General features: G+C 40.3%; 1 protein-coding gene across 3 annotated transcripts in view; it reads right to left on the reverse strand.

Annotated features, from left to right (window-relative positions):
• Positions 1-17570, reverse strand: part of LOC125895518 (carboxyl-terminal PDZ ligand of neuronal nitric oxide synthase protein-like) — a 260775-nt gene that overhangs the window by 40302 nt on the left and 202903 nt on the right. For all 3 annotated transcript variants that reach the window (XM_049587420.1, XM_049587419.1, XM_049587422.1), the window contains one exon: positions 704-869. In XM_049587420.1, coding sequence (XP_049443377.1) covers positions 704-869 — 166 coding nt within the window. The remainder of the gene's footprint in view (positions 1-703; positions 870-17570) is intronic.

Consider the following 17570-nt stretch of genomic DNA (forward strand, 5'->3'; position numbering starts at 1 on the left):
GAGTATTTTAGGTGTTTGTTAAATAACTTCTAAATGTTCTGAGATAAAAATAATAATTTGTATCATTTTTGCTCTGTCATTACTTGAGTGAAAAACATCTTGCAGATGTATTCTACAATTTTCTATGATGATAATTATTATGATGCACAACGTGATACAAAGGCAGGATAAACATGTCTTGACATTTTCTATTTTCTAAAATACTACATTTAGAGGACGGTGCTGTCTTGGCTGAGGTGTGTGCTATTTAAGTTCCTCTAGCTAATTGGATTTAATGAAGAATCACTTAAGATTGTTTTGACATATTTATTGCACAAAATGACTTAAGTATTCTTTTAAGTGAATGACTGATGGGCTGTTGCTCACTTATAAGCATATGCTTAATGTTTTTGTTGGATGTCTTCCTGCTAACCTGTCTCTTTACTTTACTGCGCCAAAATTGGATCAGAAATTGCTGGAGGGGATGAAAGGGATAAGGCGGCACTTTGTTACATTTCCTACGGGCTGCCAGTAGAGGCTGATGTGTGTCTCAAATCACAAGATTCATGTTACTTTATATAAAAATGTGTGTTCTTTCAACAGTGTGCCATACACATGTCTGTTCCTCTGCATACACTTTTACATGTCAGGAAGCATTCCTTGTATTAACTCTAGCAAACAGTATGTATATGCACAAGTCTCATACTGTATGTGATCCACTCACTTGAGTTTGGTCCAGACATCTTGGTCTCCAGCTCCTGGATCTGTTTAACCAGCAGGGAGATGTGCTGCAGCAGGTCTTTGTTCTGCAGCAACAGCTGGTGGACTCGAGCCTGGGCCTCCAGCCGAGCTGTGGCCTCCGCGCTCAGCTGGTCCTTCAACAGGTGGACCTGCACAGGAGGATGTGAGTCAAGATGGACAGATAGAGGAGGACAGAAGAGGAGGGAAAGGAACAGATGCTCAGTGCAGTGTGTACAGGCATTTTCCCCAGGTCATCACTCATAAAATCAGCACTGCTACCCCTTATCTTAACTGCCCAAACACACACAGATACAGCACACACCACTCCACTTGAAGGCTCAAAAATGTGTTGACCCTTCAAACACAATTTGCTTGTCAGGGAAATCAGGAGTGAGTGCTGTTTGCTTCAAATATTTGAGAGAAGATAACACCAAACAACGGACTGCAATGCGCTATCGTGTCCACCAAGCTTTAGCTGAGCGGATGTTTTTTCCTGTGTGACAAACTTTAAAAAGGGTACTCTATGGGAACAGCAGATTTACATTTGGGCACTGATAAGTCATCAGGTGTGGTGTAGCATAATAGAATTGTAAGTTTTATTTCTAAAATACTCTGAAGTCTTCTAATTTCACGCTGTTTTACAGTACTTAATGAGGTGATGCCAAATTGTCTAAATGTAAGATATTCAGTCATTTAGCCATATTTCAATCAATAGAGCAGAAGTTTTTTCCCAATATGTGAGAATATTGTTGCTGTAATAAGAGAATAGTAAAGAAAGATTCTCTGCTGAAGTGACATTAACCACAGATTCAGATGAACAGAGGACCATAAGTAAAGAATCTGGTTCTAAATTAGAAGTAATGACTTTGGAAACAATATCACAAATGCCAGACCAAAACTGCTGAATTTTAGTACACATGAAAAACTATGTCTCAGTGTTGCCTCTGAGAACAGGAATTGATCAAATGTGGGAGAAACATCCACATACAGTAGATTTAGTGTACTAAATTATTACTGTGGTGAAATAAAACATTATCTTTCAGAGAAAATGAGCAAAATTGCTTTTGCAAAAGACATTTATTTAACAAATGTAGATTTTACTCAGGCTTTCACCTCGTAACTACATTGATCAGGAGATGAGAGGCTTTAGGATCTGCTGACTCAACTCAGCAGATGGCAGTGATTGATCAATCACACTGTACTTTTTACTGCCTGGTAATTAATCTAAGCAATGCTGAAGAAAAAATAGAAAACCTTCTGCGTGTTTTTCCAGTTGGAGGCAAACAGATCAATCAGTGACAATCCTGTGGGGATATGTGAAGAAAACCTCACAGAGGAGCTCAGGCAGAGCCGCTGCCAGTGGTGCATGGGGCTGAAGTTAAAATCTGATATTTAATAAGATGGACATATGCTTCGAGCTGAAGAAGTTTAAAATTAGATACCAACCAGCCGACTAGATACATCTAGAAATGTTAGTTTAAAAACACATTTTGACTCTCAAGCTAAAATGATCAGACGATTGCTGCCGTTTGAGGTTCAACAATGTAATGCACTTTGTTGATATGTTTTGTATATATATCTGTATATATATACATATATAGTTTCTTCTTCTTCTTCTTCTTCTTCTTCTTAGAGAGATGATCAACTATTTTGATGTCTAAGAAAGTGTCAGCTATTCGGCAGGCAATTAGGATTACAATACATCTGATGGGGCGGCACGGCGGTGTGGTGGTTAGCACTCTCGCCTCACAGCAAGAGGGTTGCCGGTTCGATCCCGGGTGTGGGAGCCCTTCTGTGCGGAGTTTGCATGTTCTCCCCGTGTCAGCATGGGTTTCTCCGGGCACTCCGGCTTCCTCCCACAGTCCAAAGACATGCAGATTGGGGACTAGGTTAATTGATAACTCTAAATTGTCCGTAAGTGTGAATGGTTGTATTCAAACTGTGAAAATGTTAAACAAAATTTTAATCTTGACCTTCATCATTTGAGTCACTTTTCAAGCAAAAATGTTTAACAATTTTTTGGTACCAGTGTCTTGGAAGTGAGCTTTGCTCTGTTTTATATCATTGTAAAATTCTACATCTGTTGATTTTGACTGGATAAAAAATGTTACCTTGGGCTTTTATTTTTTTCACTACTTTTTAAGAAATTACAGGCAAAACAATTAGCCAATTAATCAAGAAAATAATCAGCAGAGAAACTGATCATTACCATTACTCTTAGCTTTTTGATCTTTGATCTCTCCATATACACCTACAAAAATGCAAATACACACACTGGGAGGCTCCAAACTACTGAAAAAAACATGAGCGATAGATATTAGATCTTTGTAATTTCCATGGCTTTATATCCCTCTATTACGTTTTTATTACAGGAGCAGCTGAGCTCCAGTGGCTGCTCTGATCCTCGTGTAACCTTAATGCCACAGTCTGCTGTGGTCTGCAAGATTAAAGCAGAGACTCAATTTCAATTTAAGACTGAAAGGCTAAGACTTCTATAACACTCTGAATCATTTATATACGTGGGGAGTGAGGCAAGAGAGAAAGACAGCGTTCACTCAGTGCACACATGTCCAAATACACACACACACGCTCCTGCAGCTTTTGTAGCAGCAATGACTCCCCGTTTTTACTTCAAAGTACTCTCCAAATCAAATGTTAGTGGCCCCACCTCCCACCCCACTCAGCTATCTCCTATCCTGAGCACATAATTGCTTTCAACAATTTCAAAGGAGAAATTCTCAAGGTTTCAAATCACAAGAATGGTTCAGAAGATGCCTAGTGTGTTGAAGGAGCCCACTTACTAATGACTTTCTGACAGCAGAGGCTGCGTGGCTCTCAACAGTTTGATGAAGCTTAACCCTGGAGTTTGAACATGGTCCAGCAGGACTTCAGATGTCAGCTGTCTAATAGGCAAAGAGGTACTGAAGGAGACTGTGTCAAACATCCTTTTATCCAATAACACTACATGCATGTTGAATAGTAAGAATGCAGAAGTGATCTTTGCTGTTGACATTAAGGAGTTTCCTGCTTTTTCTAATGGCTTCTTGTCTGTAAACCACTTCCCATTCTGTTCTGAACATATAAATACCTTAATCAATATTAGAGTGCGTCTGAACAGGTGCCCATAAAATGTCGAGGAAGGCGGTTGGTGTAAAGGGCCGACAAGAGCAGCAGACCGTTTTCAGAGAGCTGTGAATCACAGGGCCTCTGTGGAGGTACAAGACATTGAAACTTGTAATGACTCCCTGGCTTCTCATTTCAGCTTGATGTGGTAACCGTGGTGACATGAGGTCCTTGATGTCAGTGGTGACACATATCAAAAGGAAAAACTACAAAACAAACTGTAACTGGCATTTATAACACTGCAGAAAATGCTCCTGAAAGTCCTTCAGTGTTTCATGAGCAGTCTGAAAACCAATTAAAAATACTGAGATGAGGTGAACTGGATGTTTAGTATGCACTTTCACTTTGTTGACAACGCAAAAAATTCTGTTAATCAACCACCCAAACCGGACTTGACTCACAAACTGCCAACTTTATGCATTACAGTAGCACTGTTGTCAGGATCAAGGACTGAGACAATTAGGACTGAGTGCACGGCACTCTCCAAGGTGTGTGTGTGTCTGTTTAACAGAGAGAGCGACAGACAGAGGAGAAGAGAAGGTGTAAGGAGGACTATTGAATGTTTTTGTGGGGCTAGGTATTGATAAATCACTCACAACCTTTGATATTTATATAATGATATAACCCCCAAACAAACAAACAAAAACGGCAGTCCGCCCAGCAGATGAGAGTAGATATTGATCTTTGACGCTGGCAAATCTTCAAGATGGCAGCGACTAACTTGGCTGCTAAAAGGGGTACCACTTCATCCATCTGGCAGCCTTAAGTTCCCCTGGTATATACAGTAAATCAGAATTGTATGTAAAATGTCATTAAATACTGAACACTGCCCATCATCAGTTCCCAGGTGCTTGTCTTGTCTAGCAAACAAACAAATACCCACTTAGAGACCATTTTGCGATGGATCACTCCAGACGCAATCCAGCATTTTGATCATTTTGATCTCAACTACACACTTGTGAAGTTTCGTGACTCTGTGTCTTTCCTGGTTGTGGTGTTCTCAAGTTGAAAAATTCTGTCCACAGACAGACAGACAGACAGACAGACATATTAACATCTAGCAAAAATACTACCAATGGCTTCTGTGGTAGCTCCTGTTACAGCTGGAGTCACCAGGACCACATTTTGCTACGATGACACACACAGACTCAGGGGGTGAAAACAATACCAGCCATCATGACACTGAAGCATCTGGAAAAATTATTGATTTATTGTTTCACGACTACAGTGGGTTTAAAATACTTTTTAATATGAAATATATAATTTTTCAGCACAAACTTCTTCTGACTTCTGTTCATGCCATTTTCAATCTCCTGTTACTCTTTTGTAATGGTTCTTTCATGTCTTTTTTCTCTCATGTCTCTCTCTCCTTCATTATTGCCTCTATGATTTCTCCTTTTCTGTCTTTGCTTTCACCATTTTTCTCAGACGTAACCTGATCATTCTCTCCCCACCCTAATACGGAGCCAGTGAGGTGAAGAAATACAAGATGGAGTCAAAATTCACAGCCTCCATCCCAAGGCCTCCATTCCTCCTCCACATCTGCGTCCTCCTCTCTCACGTCCACTTGTCCCCAGACAGAAAAACAAGTGGTGAGGAAGACAGTCATCTACTTCCATTATCCTTGCACTTAGCAACAAACAGAGGTGATTCCAGATTGTGTTGGGGCCAAGCTGCCTCTGCAGAACTCATTTGTAAAGACTGACACCCAGATGATGACTTTGGTGGTGTAATTTACAGCTGACAGGACCACATATTGAGCTATGGAAGAGAGCCACTTGACTTTGACATATACTGCCCTGATGACACCTCTAATAGCACATCAGCCACTCCTGCATGGTTTATACTGAGGCCTTGGGAGCAAGAGTCACATTTGTCCTGATGCCGTCCATGTTGAATATCTCGCTCGAAGCAGAACTGGATGGTAAAAGGACATTGAACAATCCCTCTTAGAGACATACTAAAGCAAAATAAGCTAAATAAGCCAGGGAAAAAATATTTTCTCTCAAAAGTCAGACCTTGGCTTTACCGTCTGAATATCTGATCAAAAGGAGCACGATGTCTGGTGGTGATGCAGTCACACAAGGTTAAAGTTAGTTTTATTCTGTAAATGACCAGACCCAGTTTCTTTGGAAACAAGAAGCTGGTCCTACAGATAAAATACAAAAACAGAATGAAAAATTTATAGGATGAGAGACAACAAGCCCTAAATTATTACAGTTGGATCTCTCTGGCTGTTTCCTTTTGTCCACTAGTGCGACCATTTTTCTGGTCATGCGTCTTCATCTCAATGTCTTCTAATGGTTCAACCTAATCACCTAAAGGGGAACACAACCTAAATTAATAATTCCAATTTGTTCTTTCCATGGCCAAGACAAGTTCAATCAATATTTGCGAAAATGAGCTACTCTCTCTCTCAAAGCCAGAAACTGGAGAACTATGTCTCAAACTTGTGATGTCATTAAGTACAAAGTCTGGAGCTGCTCCATAGACAGTGAACAGGAGCCTGATTTTGTGGACCCACAGATTGTTTTTCTTTTTCATACCCAAATGAGCACTTGTCTGTTGTAGTGTTCTCAGATCTGAAACAGAAATGTACCCATGTACTCACAACATTCCCCTGGCTGCGCAGTGTCATTTTTAACATCCTTCCCAATTCACTGTTTATGAAGCAGCTTCAGACTTTATACCCCATGACATTACAAATTTGAGTTTTAGCACTCTGGTTTTTGGATTTGGGAAAAGGTTGTTCATGCTTACTTTTATTTTTGGTCTGTCTTGTACCATATAATGTATGATTTTTGAAAAACTGGCATAATTCCCCTTTATTTGACAAATACACCCATTATTCATTGTGCATATTTATTGGGATTGTCCGTGGGAAGGTCTTGACCTTAACTAACATTTTGATCCACAAATCAACTGACAAATACATAGTTTGTCCCAGCTCTCTAGAATGACACACAATAACTTTCCAATCTAATACCCCTGTCGACACACATTTGTCTGTGCTTCCCAAGACCATTAAAAAAGAAGAGTTTTACCATGTGACACACTATGGATAAGGTTAGGTTGGCACAAAATGACTTTAAGTTTAGGAAACGATTAGGGTTTGTGTTAAAATTACTACTTTGTTAAGGTTAGGGTACTTTTGTTGTCCATTTGGTAAAGGTTATCTTTGTTAGTGACTTTTATCCTTGTTTTATTTATTATTGTCTTTTTGAATGGATATATTCTTGTCTTGATTTTTGCTCTGTGAAGGACTTTGTTATTTTTGCTTTGACCAGTGCTTTACAAATAAAATTACTGTTGACTCCCCACATCATATTTTGGGGACCATTAACAACATTCAGTACCAACACTTTGAGCCCTGTCTAACATCGAGCAAAAAGCAGAACACAGCGTTTTGCAACTGTCATCGCTAGTTTCAAACCAATGCATTTGTCATTTCCACAGCCAGTGCCCATGTTGTCTAAGAAGCAAATGTACTTGTGCCCTTAAAATGACTATCTTAAAATGAGGTGTAGTCAGTGCATTGTTGGCGCATTGCTATTTTGAAGCCACAGAAAGCAACTGCCTCACTGACCAACAAAAACCTGGTTTAAGATCAGGATTGCACAGTATACTGTATATTACTGCTTTTTAAAGGGCACATTATTCAGATAGTAAGATGCGCCTATAAAGGTGGGTTAACAACCCCTGTACACTCTGCTTACAACACACAGGGACGTGCAAATGGTTTGCGGGTGAGTAAAATAGTCGTCATTAATGAGGTAAATATTACTCACATTCTCTAAAATGTGAACATAATAGAGCGCTGCATAGCTGCTGTCTGCTGCTGCTGCTCCACATCAGACTCCCCATTAAGAGAGACGCTGTGCACATTTACACACCAGGGGCAGCCTAACTTCATTGATTATTTCAGAGGTGAAAAGTTTAGTTGCCTTTCCTCTCTCCAGTTCATCATTAAAGTTTTAAGTTTTGTTGTTTAAATGTCCCACGATATTTGCTGCAGTGACACCACTGCTCTTACTGAACTACTCTCAGCAGAAAACCACTCGCTTCTCCGATTTGCCGCATCTGCCATGTAAATAGCAGTATGCCAGGTTCAGGCTCACCAGCCTTTTAAAGGAAATTAAAGATGACCAGTTGCAATCCTGTACTCTAGGAGGTCCCTGGTAAAGAAGCCCAACGGGCCCCTCACCAACTTTGGGGCTAACCATCTTTATTCAGTTAACAGGTGACAGGCAAGACACAGGAACTTGGCTTAGGGCTGAAGGAGTTGTGGCATTTATTTACTGACAAATAGCCTAAACTGTACACACACCGCACTGCTTTGTTTAACTTTGTTCTCTGATTTCTGTCTCTCAATCACTCTCTCTGGGCACAATTTAAGGGTTTTTTGGGGTAGCAGTGGTGCACTGTTCACGTTACATGCAAAACACACATTCAATTAATTAAGGGCCGAAGAACAATCCCTTTGCACCCAGATTAAGTGCTGTTAAACTAGCAAAAGGGAAGTTGGACACGCCCTAAATGCCCTTGTGCCAGGCACTTTATAACATGCACTACAGATCCTTCAAACAGGGCCCTAAATGTTTGCTGGGAATAAAGAAAATAGTAGTGCAATTATCGAAAGCAAAGCAAATCAAGATACAATACTACACTGACAGATTGCACATGACAATGATGGTTCTATAATCCAGGTGATTCTGTGATACCTGACATATTGCCAGACAACCATCCATAATGCATATGTAAAACTAGTATTTCCCCCACACTGCCACTGCGGTAGTTAATTGATGTTGCTATATCTCCATTTTCCACATTAATTTATTTTCTGTGGAGGTGTACATCAGTGCTGCAACAGATTGGTACCAAGACAAACATAATTTCATTCGTCCATATCACACGTCAGACATAACACACAGCACATTTATTCATGTAATTAAAATGTGATCAGGTAGCGGCAAGTACAGAATAACAATTTGTTAAATTATGGTAAAACACAAATGCTGCAGGAAAGGGAGACTGGCTTGAGGTTTTCTTTTTCTTTTTCAGAAACCAACCAAAGACTGGTCTGAACTGAAGTAAACACATAAACAGATCAACACATTTAAGAATTACGTTGTAAAAACATTAAGAGTTAACACACACAACCAGACTGTCAGACAGCACGACAACCCACTAAAAACATCGAAAATTATTTTAAAAGGAGGGAGAAGACCTCAAATGCCTACTAAAAGTAGAACCCAGACAAAGAGCCAATTAAAAAGGTGCTCCACTTGTGCTCACTGTGGTGGTCCCTTGGTAGTAAACCTGCTGCTACCCAGTGTTTTCTGCCGTCTTATCTGAGTGTCGTGAAATTGAAGGAGCTTCAAGCGACTGAAATGACTCCTTAAAGCTCTAATTAGGCAGCAGCATCTCTCTTCCTTTTTATTGCGTTCTTTGTTCAAAACTGTTCCCCAGAACAGAACGGCGCCTGAGGACAATTTTCATCTTCCCGGCTCCTTCTTTCACAACAGTTTGACATTTTTTCCTCCTTGCTTCCTCCCATCTTGTCAGTTCTTTACAAGCCAAAGAAACATCTTTAACTGATTTGAACATACAGCAATGTAAAAAGATATTTCACTTCATCCAACTTGGTAAAACACAATTGTGATTAAACCTACAGGCTTTTACTGTATGTTTTTTGCTCGAGACGCCTTAAAATTAAATGCAATTTTGCCCTAATTTTAGAGTTTTGAATAAGTGCCATGCAGAAACCTTCTGTTATCACTGAGAAGTGCTTTGCAAAGAGCACTTGGCACTACGTACGGAAACAAAATGAGAATGTTAAAAAACAAAATCAAGACCTTGTGGATTACCTCCTAATCTAAAAAATGCAGATATCATAGAAACTGGATGACAAGGCTGTTTAAATGATACCGTTTCCCTTTCAGACAAAATTGAAAAACAGCAACTCTCCCACTGGTAGCGTAAGGGGATTAGGACTGCCGGTTGTGTGTTATGACTCCACAGGGTTGGTTGCTGAGGATGTACTCTTCACACAGGATTACCATCATCGCATTCCCTGCCCACGCCAGGTCCCTTTGATTTGGAAGTGTTTGAAACCCCTCCAACACTTGTTTGTCTCTATTTTTATCTCATTTTTGGAGGAGAAAAAAAAAATGAAGGGAAGTGATCATTTTGCTGGTGCAATGATAAGGAAACGATTAGAAATGCACTTATGTAATGTGCGTAACGTGGTGAGAGAGTGCTTGATGAAGTGAGAGAGAACCAGAAAAGGCCAAGCAGCAATGTGGGAAAAAAGAGAGCAAGACATAATAATTGCGTAAAAACAGACTGAGACAAAAAGGGGGATGGAAAGAAGATGTGTTTGTGAGGAGAAAGACAATGGGAAGGATAAATAAAGGACAGACCAATGAACCAAGGAGAAATGGGAGGAAGGTGCAGGTGGCAGGAAAAAAGGGAGAAAGTTGAAGGGAGGACAGGAAGGAGAGGGAGAAAATAAATGAAAGGAGAATGAAAAAGATATGAGGAAGGGAAAGATGGAAGCATCAAACAAACAAAAGTAAAAGAAGTAAGTAAGGGATTGAAGGGAGGAAATGGAGTGAGAAAGAACTGAAGGGAAAATCAGTAAGTAGGCTAGAAAGAGACAGAGATGAAGCGAGAGGTCAAATTTCATTAAGCAGGGGGAGAGCAGCATCTGCAGAGCGAACTTCATCTTGAAACAGATCGTCGTGGTGCTCCCTCACTTCCCTGACTTCATTAAACATCTCCACTTCCACTCATTCCTGAGAGAGCCGTGATTAGCGTCGGCCAGCTCGCTAATTTACCGCCATTTACTTTGACCTCTGAACATTTTCCCAGTTTCCTGGTTAGGCCACAATGTCACACAACACTTTCATCAGCACAGACCCTGAAAACTGTGAAAATATACAAAAATAAGTTATTTCTTCCATAATTAGCTGGAATGACAGAAATGCTGCCATACTGCATCATTACTTTGAAGTACTGCAGCTGAAATGATCAAAGATTTTCATATTAACAGGGCTGCAACTAAAGACTATTATCATTATCATTAATCTGCTGATTTTCTTCATGATTAATCTACAGTTTAAAGTTCCCAGATCCCAACGCTCGACTTGGGTTATAAGATCAATGGTAAAAAACCCAAAGATATTCTATTTACACTAACAGAATAGCACCATCTTCTCATATAAGTAAACTGGAACGAATGAATGGTTGTTATTAGTGATTTAAAAATGACTGATCAATTCTCAAATAGTTGCAGATTAATTTCCTGCCAACAGACTGATGAAGCGATCAATCAATTCAGCTTAAAGAAAAAAACAAACTGAAAAACTAATAGAGAAACACAACAAATGAAAACAGGGGTTGCTGAATGGTGCACATCATATGTTATGGCTTCAACTAGGAGTTTATTTTCATAGAATGGTGGTCTGTATTTATATATATTATCTGTATTTTATTATCGTTCTGTGTGAATCCCCAGCGAATGAGGGCAATTTGGATCCCGGAATGGCGGACTCCACCACTAAAAATGAAAACTACTCTATGGAGGAGAAATTCCACATTGTAAATACACTGAATGACAACTGCTGATAAAAAAATGTTGACCATAGCACATATCACTGGGAGAGTTTGACTTCATTAAATTCTGAAAAAGCATTAGACCGATGAAAAGAAAGCTTAATATTACTGGTGTTGTGCCAACAAGCACATTCCTCACAAAATCTGTTTTTCCTGGCTGTGTGTCTTTGTTTATCACTGTTGAGTGTTGCTGCATTGTGTATTATACAACAACCTCATTATGAGAGGGCCACACTCAAAACCTGACAGCTCTGCAAAATAACTGGGTGGGGGGGGCTGTTTGAGATAATCAAATCATAAACAACAGCAATATCTGCCTTTAACATAACTAGGTTTTCCCACATGAAAGTCAGAAAAATAAAAAACAGAATAATGCCATTTTATTTCCTGGTGTGAAACTGAGGCAAAGACACCAGGGAAAGCTTTTGGAAACTAAGTTTGTTACTAATAAAACAAAAACACACACAAACAGAGATGTGCAGATGAGCACACACACATTTTCACATATCTCACTAGTGTTGCCACGTAATCCCTCTCTTTCACAATGTGCACTATTAGTGCAGAACTAATCATCTTGTTACTGTCTACTGTTTGACCTTCAGTGGTGGAGTAAGTTCTCCTCTCTCATTACAGCTGGTTAGAAGGAGCCTCAGGCAGGTTTAGTGTTACCTGTAAGAAGGAGTTTGTCTGAGAGAGTGAGGGAGAAAGACAGAGAGTACAGAAACAGGCAGTTTCCTTCTCTCTCCTAGTAAACACTTGATCTTTAATGCTGGGTGATCCTTTCGAGATTCACTTTAGTGAACTGATGACGTAACAGCATTTGTCCAGAACAACTGAAATAAATACTGTATGTGTGTGAGTGTCTGTGTGTGTATATATACACTGCCTGGCCAAAAAAAAGTCACCACCAAAAAAAAAAAGGTCATACACTCTAATATTTCGTTGGACCGCCTTTAGCTTTGATTACGGTACGTATTCGCTGTGGCATTGTTTCGATAAGCTTCTGCAATGTCACAAGATTTATTTCCATCCAGTGTTGCATTAAATTTTCACCAAGATCTTGCATTGATGATGGTAGAGTCTGACCGCTGCGCAAAGCCTTCTCCAGCACATCCCAAAGATTCTCAATGGGGTTAAGGTCTGGGCTCTGTGGTGGCCAATCCATGTGTGAAAATGATGTCTCATGCTCCCTGAACCAGTCTTTCACAATTTGAGCCTGATGAATCCTGGCATTGTCATCTTGGAATATGCCCATGCCATCAGGGAAGAAAAAATCCATTGATGGAATAACCTGGTCATTCAGTATATTCAGGTAGTCAGCTGACCTCATTCTTTGAGCACATACTGTTGCTGAACCTAGACCTGACCAACTGCAGCAACCCCAGATCATAACACTGCCCCCACAGGCTTGTAGAGTAGGCACTAGGCATGATGGGTGCATCACTTCATCTGCCTCTCTTCTTACCCTGATGCGCCCATCACTCTGGAACAGGGTAAATCTGGACTCATCACACCACATGACCTTCTTCCATTGCTCCAGAGTCCAATCTTTATGCTCCCTAGCAAATTGAAGCCTTTTTTCCGGTTAGCCTCACTGATTAGTGGTTTTCTTAAGGCTACACAGCTGTTCAGTCCCAATCCCTTGAGTTCCCTTCGCATTGTGCGTGTGGAAATGCTCTTACTTTCACTATTAAACATAGCCCTGAGTTCTACTGTTGTTTTTCTTCGATTTGATCTCACCAAACGTTTAAGTGATCGCCAATCACGATCATTGAGGATTTTTTTCCGGCCACATTTCTTCCTCGAAGACGATGGGTCCCCACTATCCTTCCAGTTTTTAATAATGCGCTGGACAGTTCTTAACCCAATTTTAGTAGTTTCTGCAATCTCCTTAGATGTTTTCTCTGCTTGATGCATGCCAATGATTTGACCCTTCTCAAACAGACTAACATCTTTTCCACGACCATGGGATGTGTCTTTCGACATGGTTGTTTAGGAAATGAGAAGCAACTCATTGCACCAGTTGGAGTTAAATAACTTGTTGCCAGCTGAAAGATAATTGCCGATGCAGTAATTATCCAATAGGAGGCTCGTACCTATTTGCTTAGTTAAATCCAGGTGGCGACCTTTTTTTTTGGCCAGGCAGTGTATGTAGCCTATATAGTAAAAGTATTTTATTCCAGTATCTGTTTTTTTTTAATGTCCTAAGCATTTTCATTAATTCGTTACAACATAAAATCAGAAGGTTTGGTGAATCAGTGGTCCTAGCTTGCTACTTCGATCATAGGTTAATCACATGAAGTCAAGTGTAAAAACAAGTGCTCTCTAAGCTGCAGTTAAATTAGAATTTCCAGTCAAGCCAGGCTGCATGTCAGATAAGATGCTACATGCTAGCCACTACAATGACACAGACTTCATGATGGAAGCAGAGAATGGCATCCCACAGCACAGAGGATGAGAAATGATTCAAGCAGATAAAGATTTGTGACAGGTAAGAGCATGGTGACTGCTCCACTGCAGTGTGTCTGCCTGGGTAGTCAAAGGTTTTCTTTAAATCCTAGAAGTCGTGAAGATGACCTCGTTTTTCCTCAAGTGTAATGTACACTCCTTTTTTTAAGGTGGTGATAAGAAGAAATAAACTTCAAAATCCTCAGGATTCTGAGCGCTTGCTTTTTTATTTCCAGTATTTACTTGTACTTTTACTTGATTACATTTAATGTAATAAATTACATTTGATTCTTAAGTACAGTAAATATCAGATACTTAGACTTTTAGTCGAGCAACATTCTAATAGGTGACTTTAACTTCTACCAAAGTCATTTACTGGTGAGATATCTGTATTTAAGTGTGGCCCTCAGGTGCTTCATCCATCACTGCCTCCATGTTAGAAACCACAGATTGGGAAAATAAAAACTTAGAAACATTTTCAATTACTTTCTGTCAATCAATCAACTAATTACTCAGGAAGTCATTTAAGAACAACCACTACAGGCCTAAATGATATACAATGGCAAGAGAAGCACAGGTGAAGGCCTCTGCCCACCAAGTGCGTACTTTCATATGTGTAATTTTAATCTGTCATCCCATAAAAATGGTTGTGCAATAAACCTTGCACACTGAGTCTGATTGACTGTTTCATTGCTCTATTGATTTGCTCCCTTGCTCTGCTCCACTGGAAGGACCTCCCTGGCTGTCACCACTCTCTACCATCTTACATTTGGCACCGCGGCTACCTGACAGAGCTGAGCTGACCTCCCTCTCTGTCTCCACACTGCCTCTCGCTCTCTGTCTGTGTGCGGTCCTCATCCTCTATTAAATCCTCCCCCTCCCTCGTCATCATTATCCACCTGAATATTATTATCTTACAAGGCTATCTGAGTTATGATTCTGTGCACCCTGTTCCTCTCTCTTGCTGCAGATGTGTGCATCTTGCAGGATACACCACATTTTCTTCACTGCTTTTTGGTCAAACAACTCTCTAGGCATTAACAGACGTAACAAAACTCAGAAAATCAAACCTGTTCCAGAAACTTTAATGACGGACGAAAGTTTTGAGGTCAATGTTTAAACGTTATTGACACAACGTCAGGTCATCTTTATTTTTTAAATGTGCAACAATATTGGATGAAAAATTTAGACTTGGTTTGCAAAGGCCTTTAGACTCACAGATCAGTCTTAAAGGAAACAAGCTGAAGATGTCAGTGGAAACTAATTTTGAAGCTGTCTGGAAGCTAACAGTTACAACAGCTCAGACAAGCTGGGACCACCTGGGAAACCTCACTAAATGGCAAAAGAGCCAGGGTCAGGTGAAACCACTTCTAGGTGGCTCATACTCATCTGCAATATTCCACATTAGATAAAATACTCTCTTTTATGTGCCAAAGCTGTTTTGACTCATTTAAAAAAAATCTACACCAGTGTCTCTGCTAGCGGGCAGTGACCTCCGGCTTCATCAAAGTATAATTAATGGCATTTATGTCTGGGCACGCTCAATCCCAACGTGTGAGCTGTCAGCTGTAGCAGCAGCCTGTCTGATGTCGTTCAGGTCATGACAAGGGACCAGCTAAGTTCAATGTGAACAGGCGGTTTAATCAGGACCCTTGTATCCTTCTCTGGAAGCCATGAGACATCAGTATTTAACTGACTGGGACACTTCTGGGCCAGCAGTGTGTTTGTGTGTGAGCGAGCACGAGCAGGAGGGTGTGTTGAGTTGTGAAATTGCAGTTTCAAGTCTCGAGGCCTTTTGCAAGCAGGCTGACAAACTGCATGTACGTGTGTGTTGATCCAGCTCATAAGCCCGAAGCCATTGCTGTCACCAGTCACTTCTCCCACTGCAGCCACTCAAGCTGGGTGATTGATGTCTGATGCTGTGTGCACTCCCTTCTTACTTTTCTTTTCAAATCCAGATTGGATTGCAGGCGGCTGCTGATCTCCTTCACTCTGCCAATGGTGCTTGAGTGTTTCCAATTGATCACATTATCCTTTTACCGCAGGCGGTGTGGCCAGCAATGGATAATTTTCTTATTTAGTACAAAAATATTACAAAAATTCCTTTTGCTAGGACAGGCTCCAGCCGCCTGTGTCCCTGTTTGTGTATAAATGGGTATGTAAAATTAAAACGGTGGTAGAGATAACCCTGACCCTGATAATGGCAGGTACATTTTCTGTAAATATGTGCTTGCATTCACTGAGTTCACTTTAACATAGACTGCTTATTGATGTGGATTAATTGTAGGGGTGCAAATTTTAAGCAATCCCTTTAACTGACAGTTGGCCACTTTGACAGTCTATTATCATTTAATCATTAACAATTTATGAAATACATAGGATGTTTTTCCATTAGAAAACAGTTTTTGCCATGGACATGATCTACGTTTGGCACAAAATCAGAGAATGCTACATTAAGAGTTAAGAGTTAAAAGAAAAGATCAAGTAAACACCAAGTTACTTGAATGATAAAGTAAATAACACAAAATCATGACTTTATCTAAAATTGTGTAGCTCCCATCTGTCGCTATACTTTGGCCCAACAAAGTCCAATGTAGTACAAACAGCAAACAGCTGCACTACCTCCAGTTTAATTATAGGGCATTAATTAGATTAGACAAGATGTGTTGGACAAGTCTAACAATTAATGAACATTTAATCAAAACTCCTGTCACCTTCTACGGTGAATAACCCGCAACTTTATCGAATAAATGTAAAACACTTTGGTCTGACCAGTTTTAAGTAAATTAACATGCAGACTAGATTTACATGATGGAGTGGTGTGTTGTACACTGGAGCTGATGTGCTGAGCTGCTGCAAACAGCTGTTCAGCCGGACAAGATGTCCCAGAGATGAACAATAACGTCGCTCCTCCATTTACTGCCACCTCTAAAATGCAGGGGAGTGTTGCTTGAACAATTCCTCACTTCTGTGTAAATTGTGACAGAAACATGTGTTAGAGTCCTGCTAAGTGAGGCTTTTCAGACTGCTTAAACCTAGCTGCCGGTTCTATTCAAGATGCTAGTTTAGTGTTAGCATGAGCCTCAGATAGCTGAACTGCACAGCTACCAAACAACAACTGTAGATTTTTCACAATTTCATGCTTCAGAAATTATCAACACCGCCAACACCATCAACAGTTGTGTTTCTTTACAGTCCATTTGGGTGTTCACCAAATAAGTGACATTAGATTTGCAAACAATTCGCTCCTCTTGAATAACTCTTAAAGAGGAACAACTTGTTTCTCTGAACTCTCTTTCAGGAACAAGTCACTTGTGGGCACATATCCACTGAGCTGAAAAACAAGTGACAGTCGCCACTCAGTGTCACACTCTTGTTCAGCGAGCTAGCCCAATAGCACAAAGCACAGAACGAGTGAGTGCACCAATTGCTCAGTGACACAATGACCCAAAGAAGCCAATTTGGACTGAAATTGCAAAAGGTACGTTCTTAATAGCTATTTTGCGTGTCTTTTGTGATTGTGACATATAACAGAGTGCTTAGAGAGTATGTGGAACATAGCAAACTCGCCAGTTGCCCAAATAACAACTGCAGCTGTACATGAACCAAAGGAGTTGTTCGTAAGTCGGTTCGCTATTGGCAGGTGAACGTCATGAATCTGG

Source organism: Epinephelus fuscoguttatus, linkage group LG10, assembly GCF_011397635.1.
Source record: "Epinephelus fuscoguttatus linkage group LG10, E.fuscoguttatus.final_Chr_v1".
Classification (NCBI taxonomy): Eukaryota; Metazoa; Chordata; class Actinopteri; order Perciformes; family Serranidae; genus Epinephelus; species Epinephelus fuscoguttatus.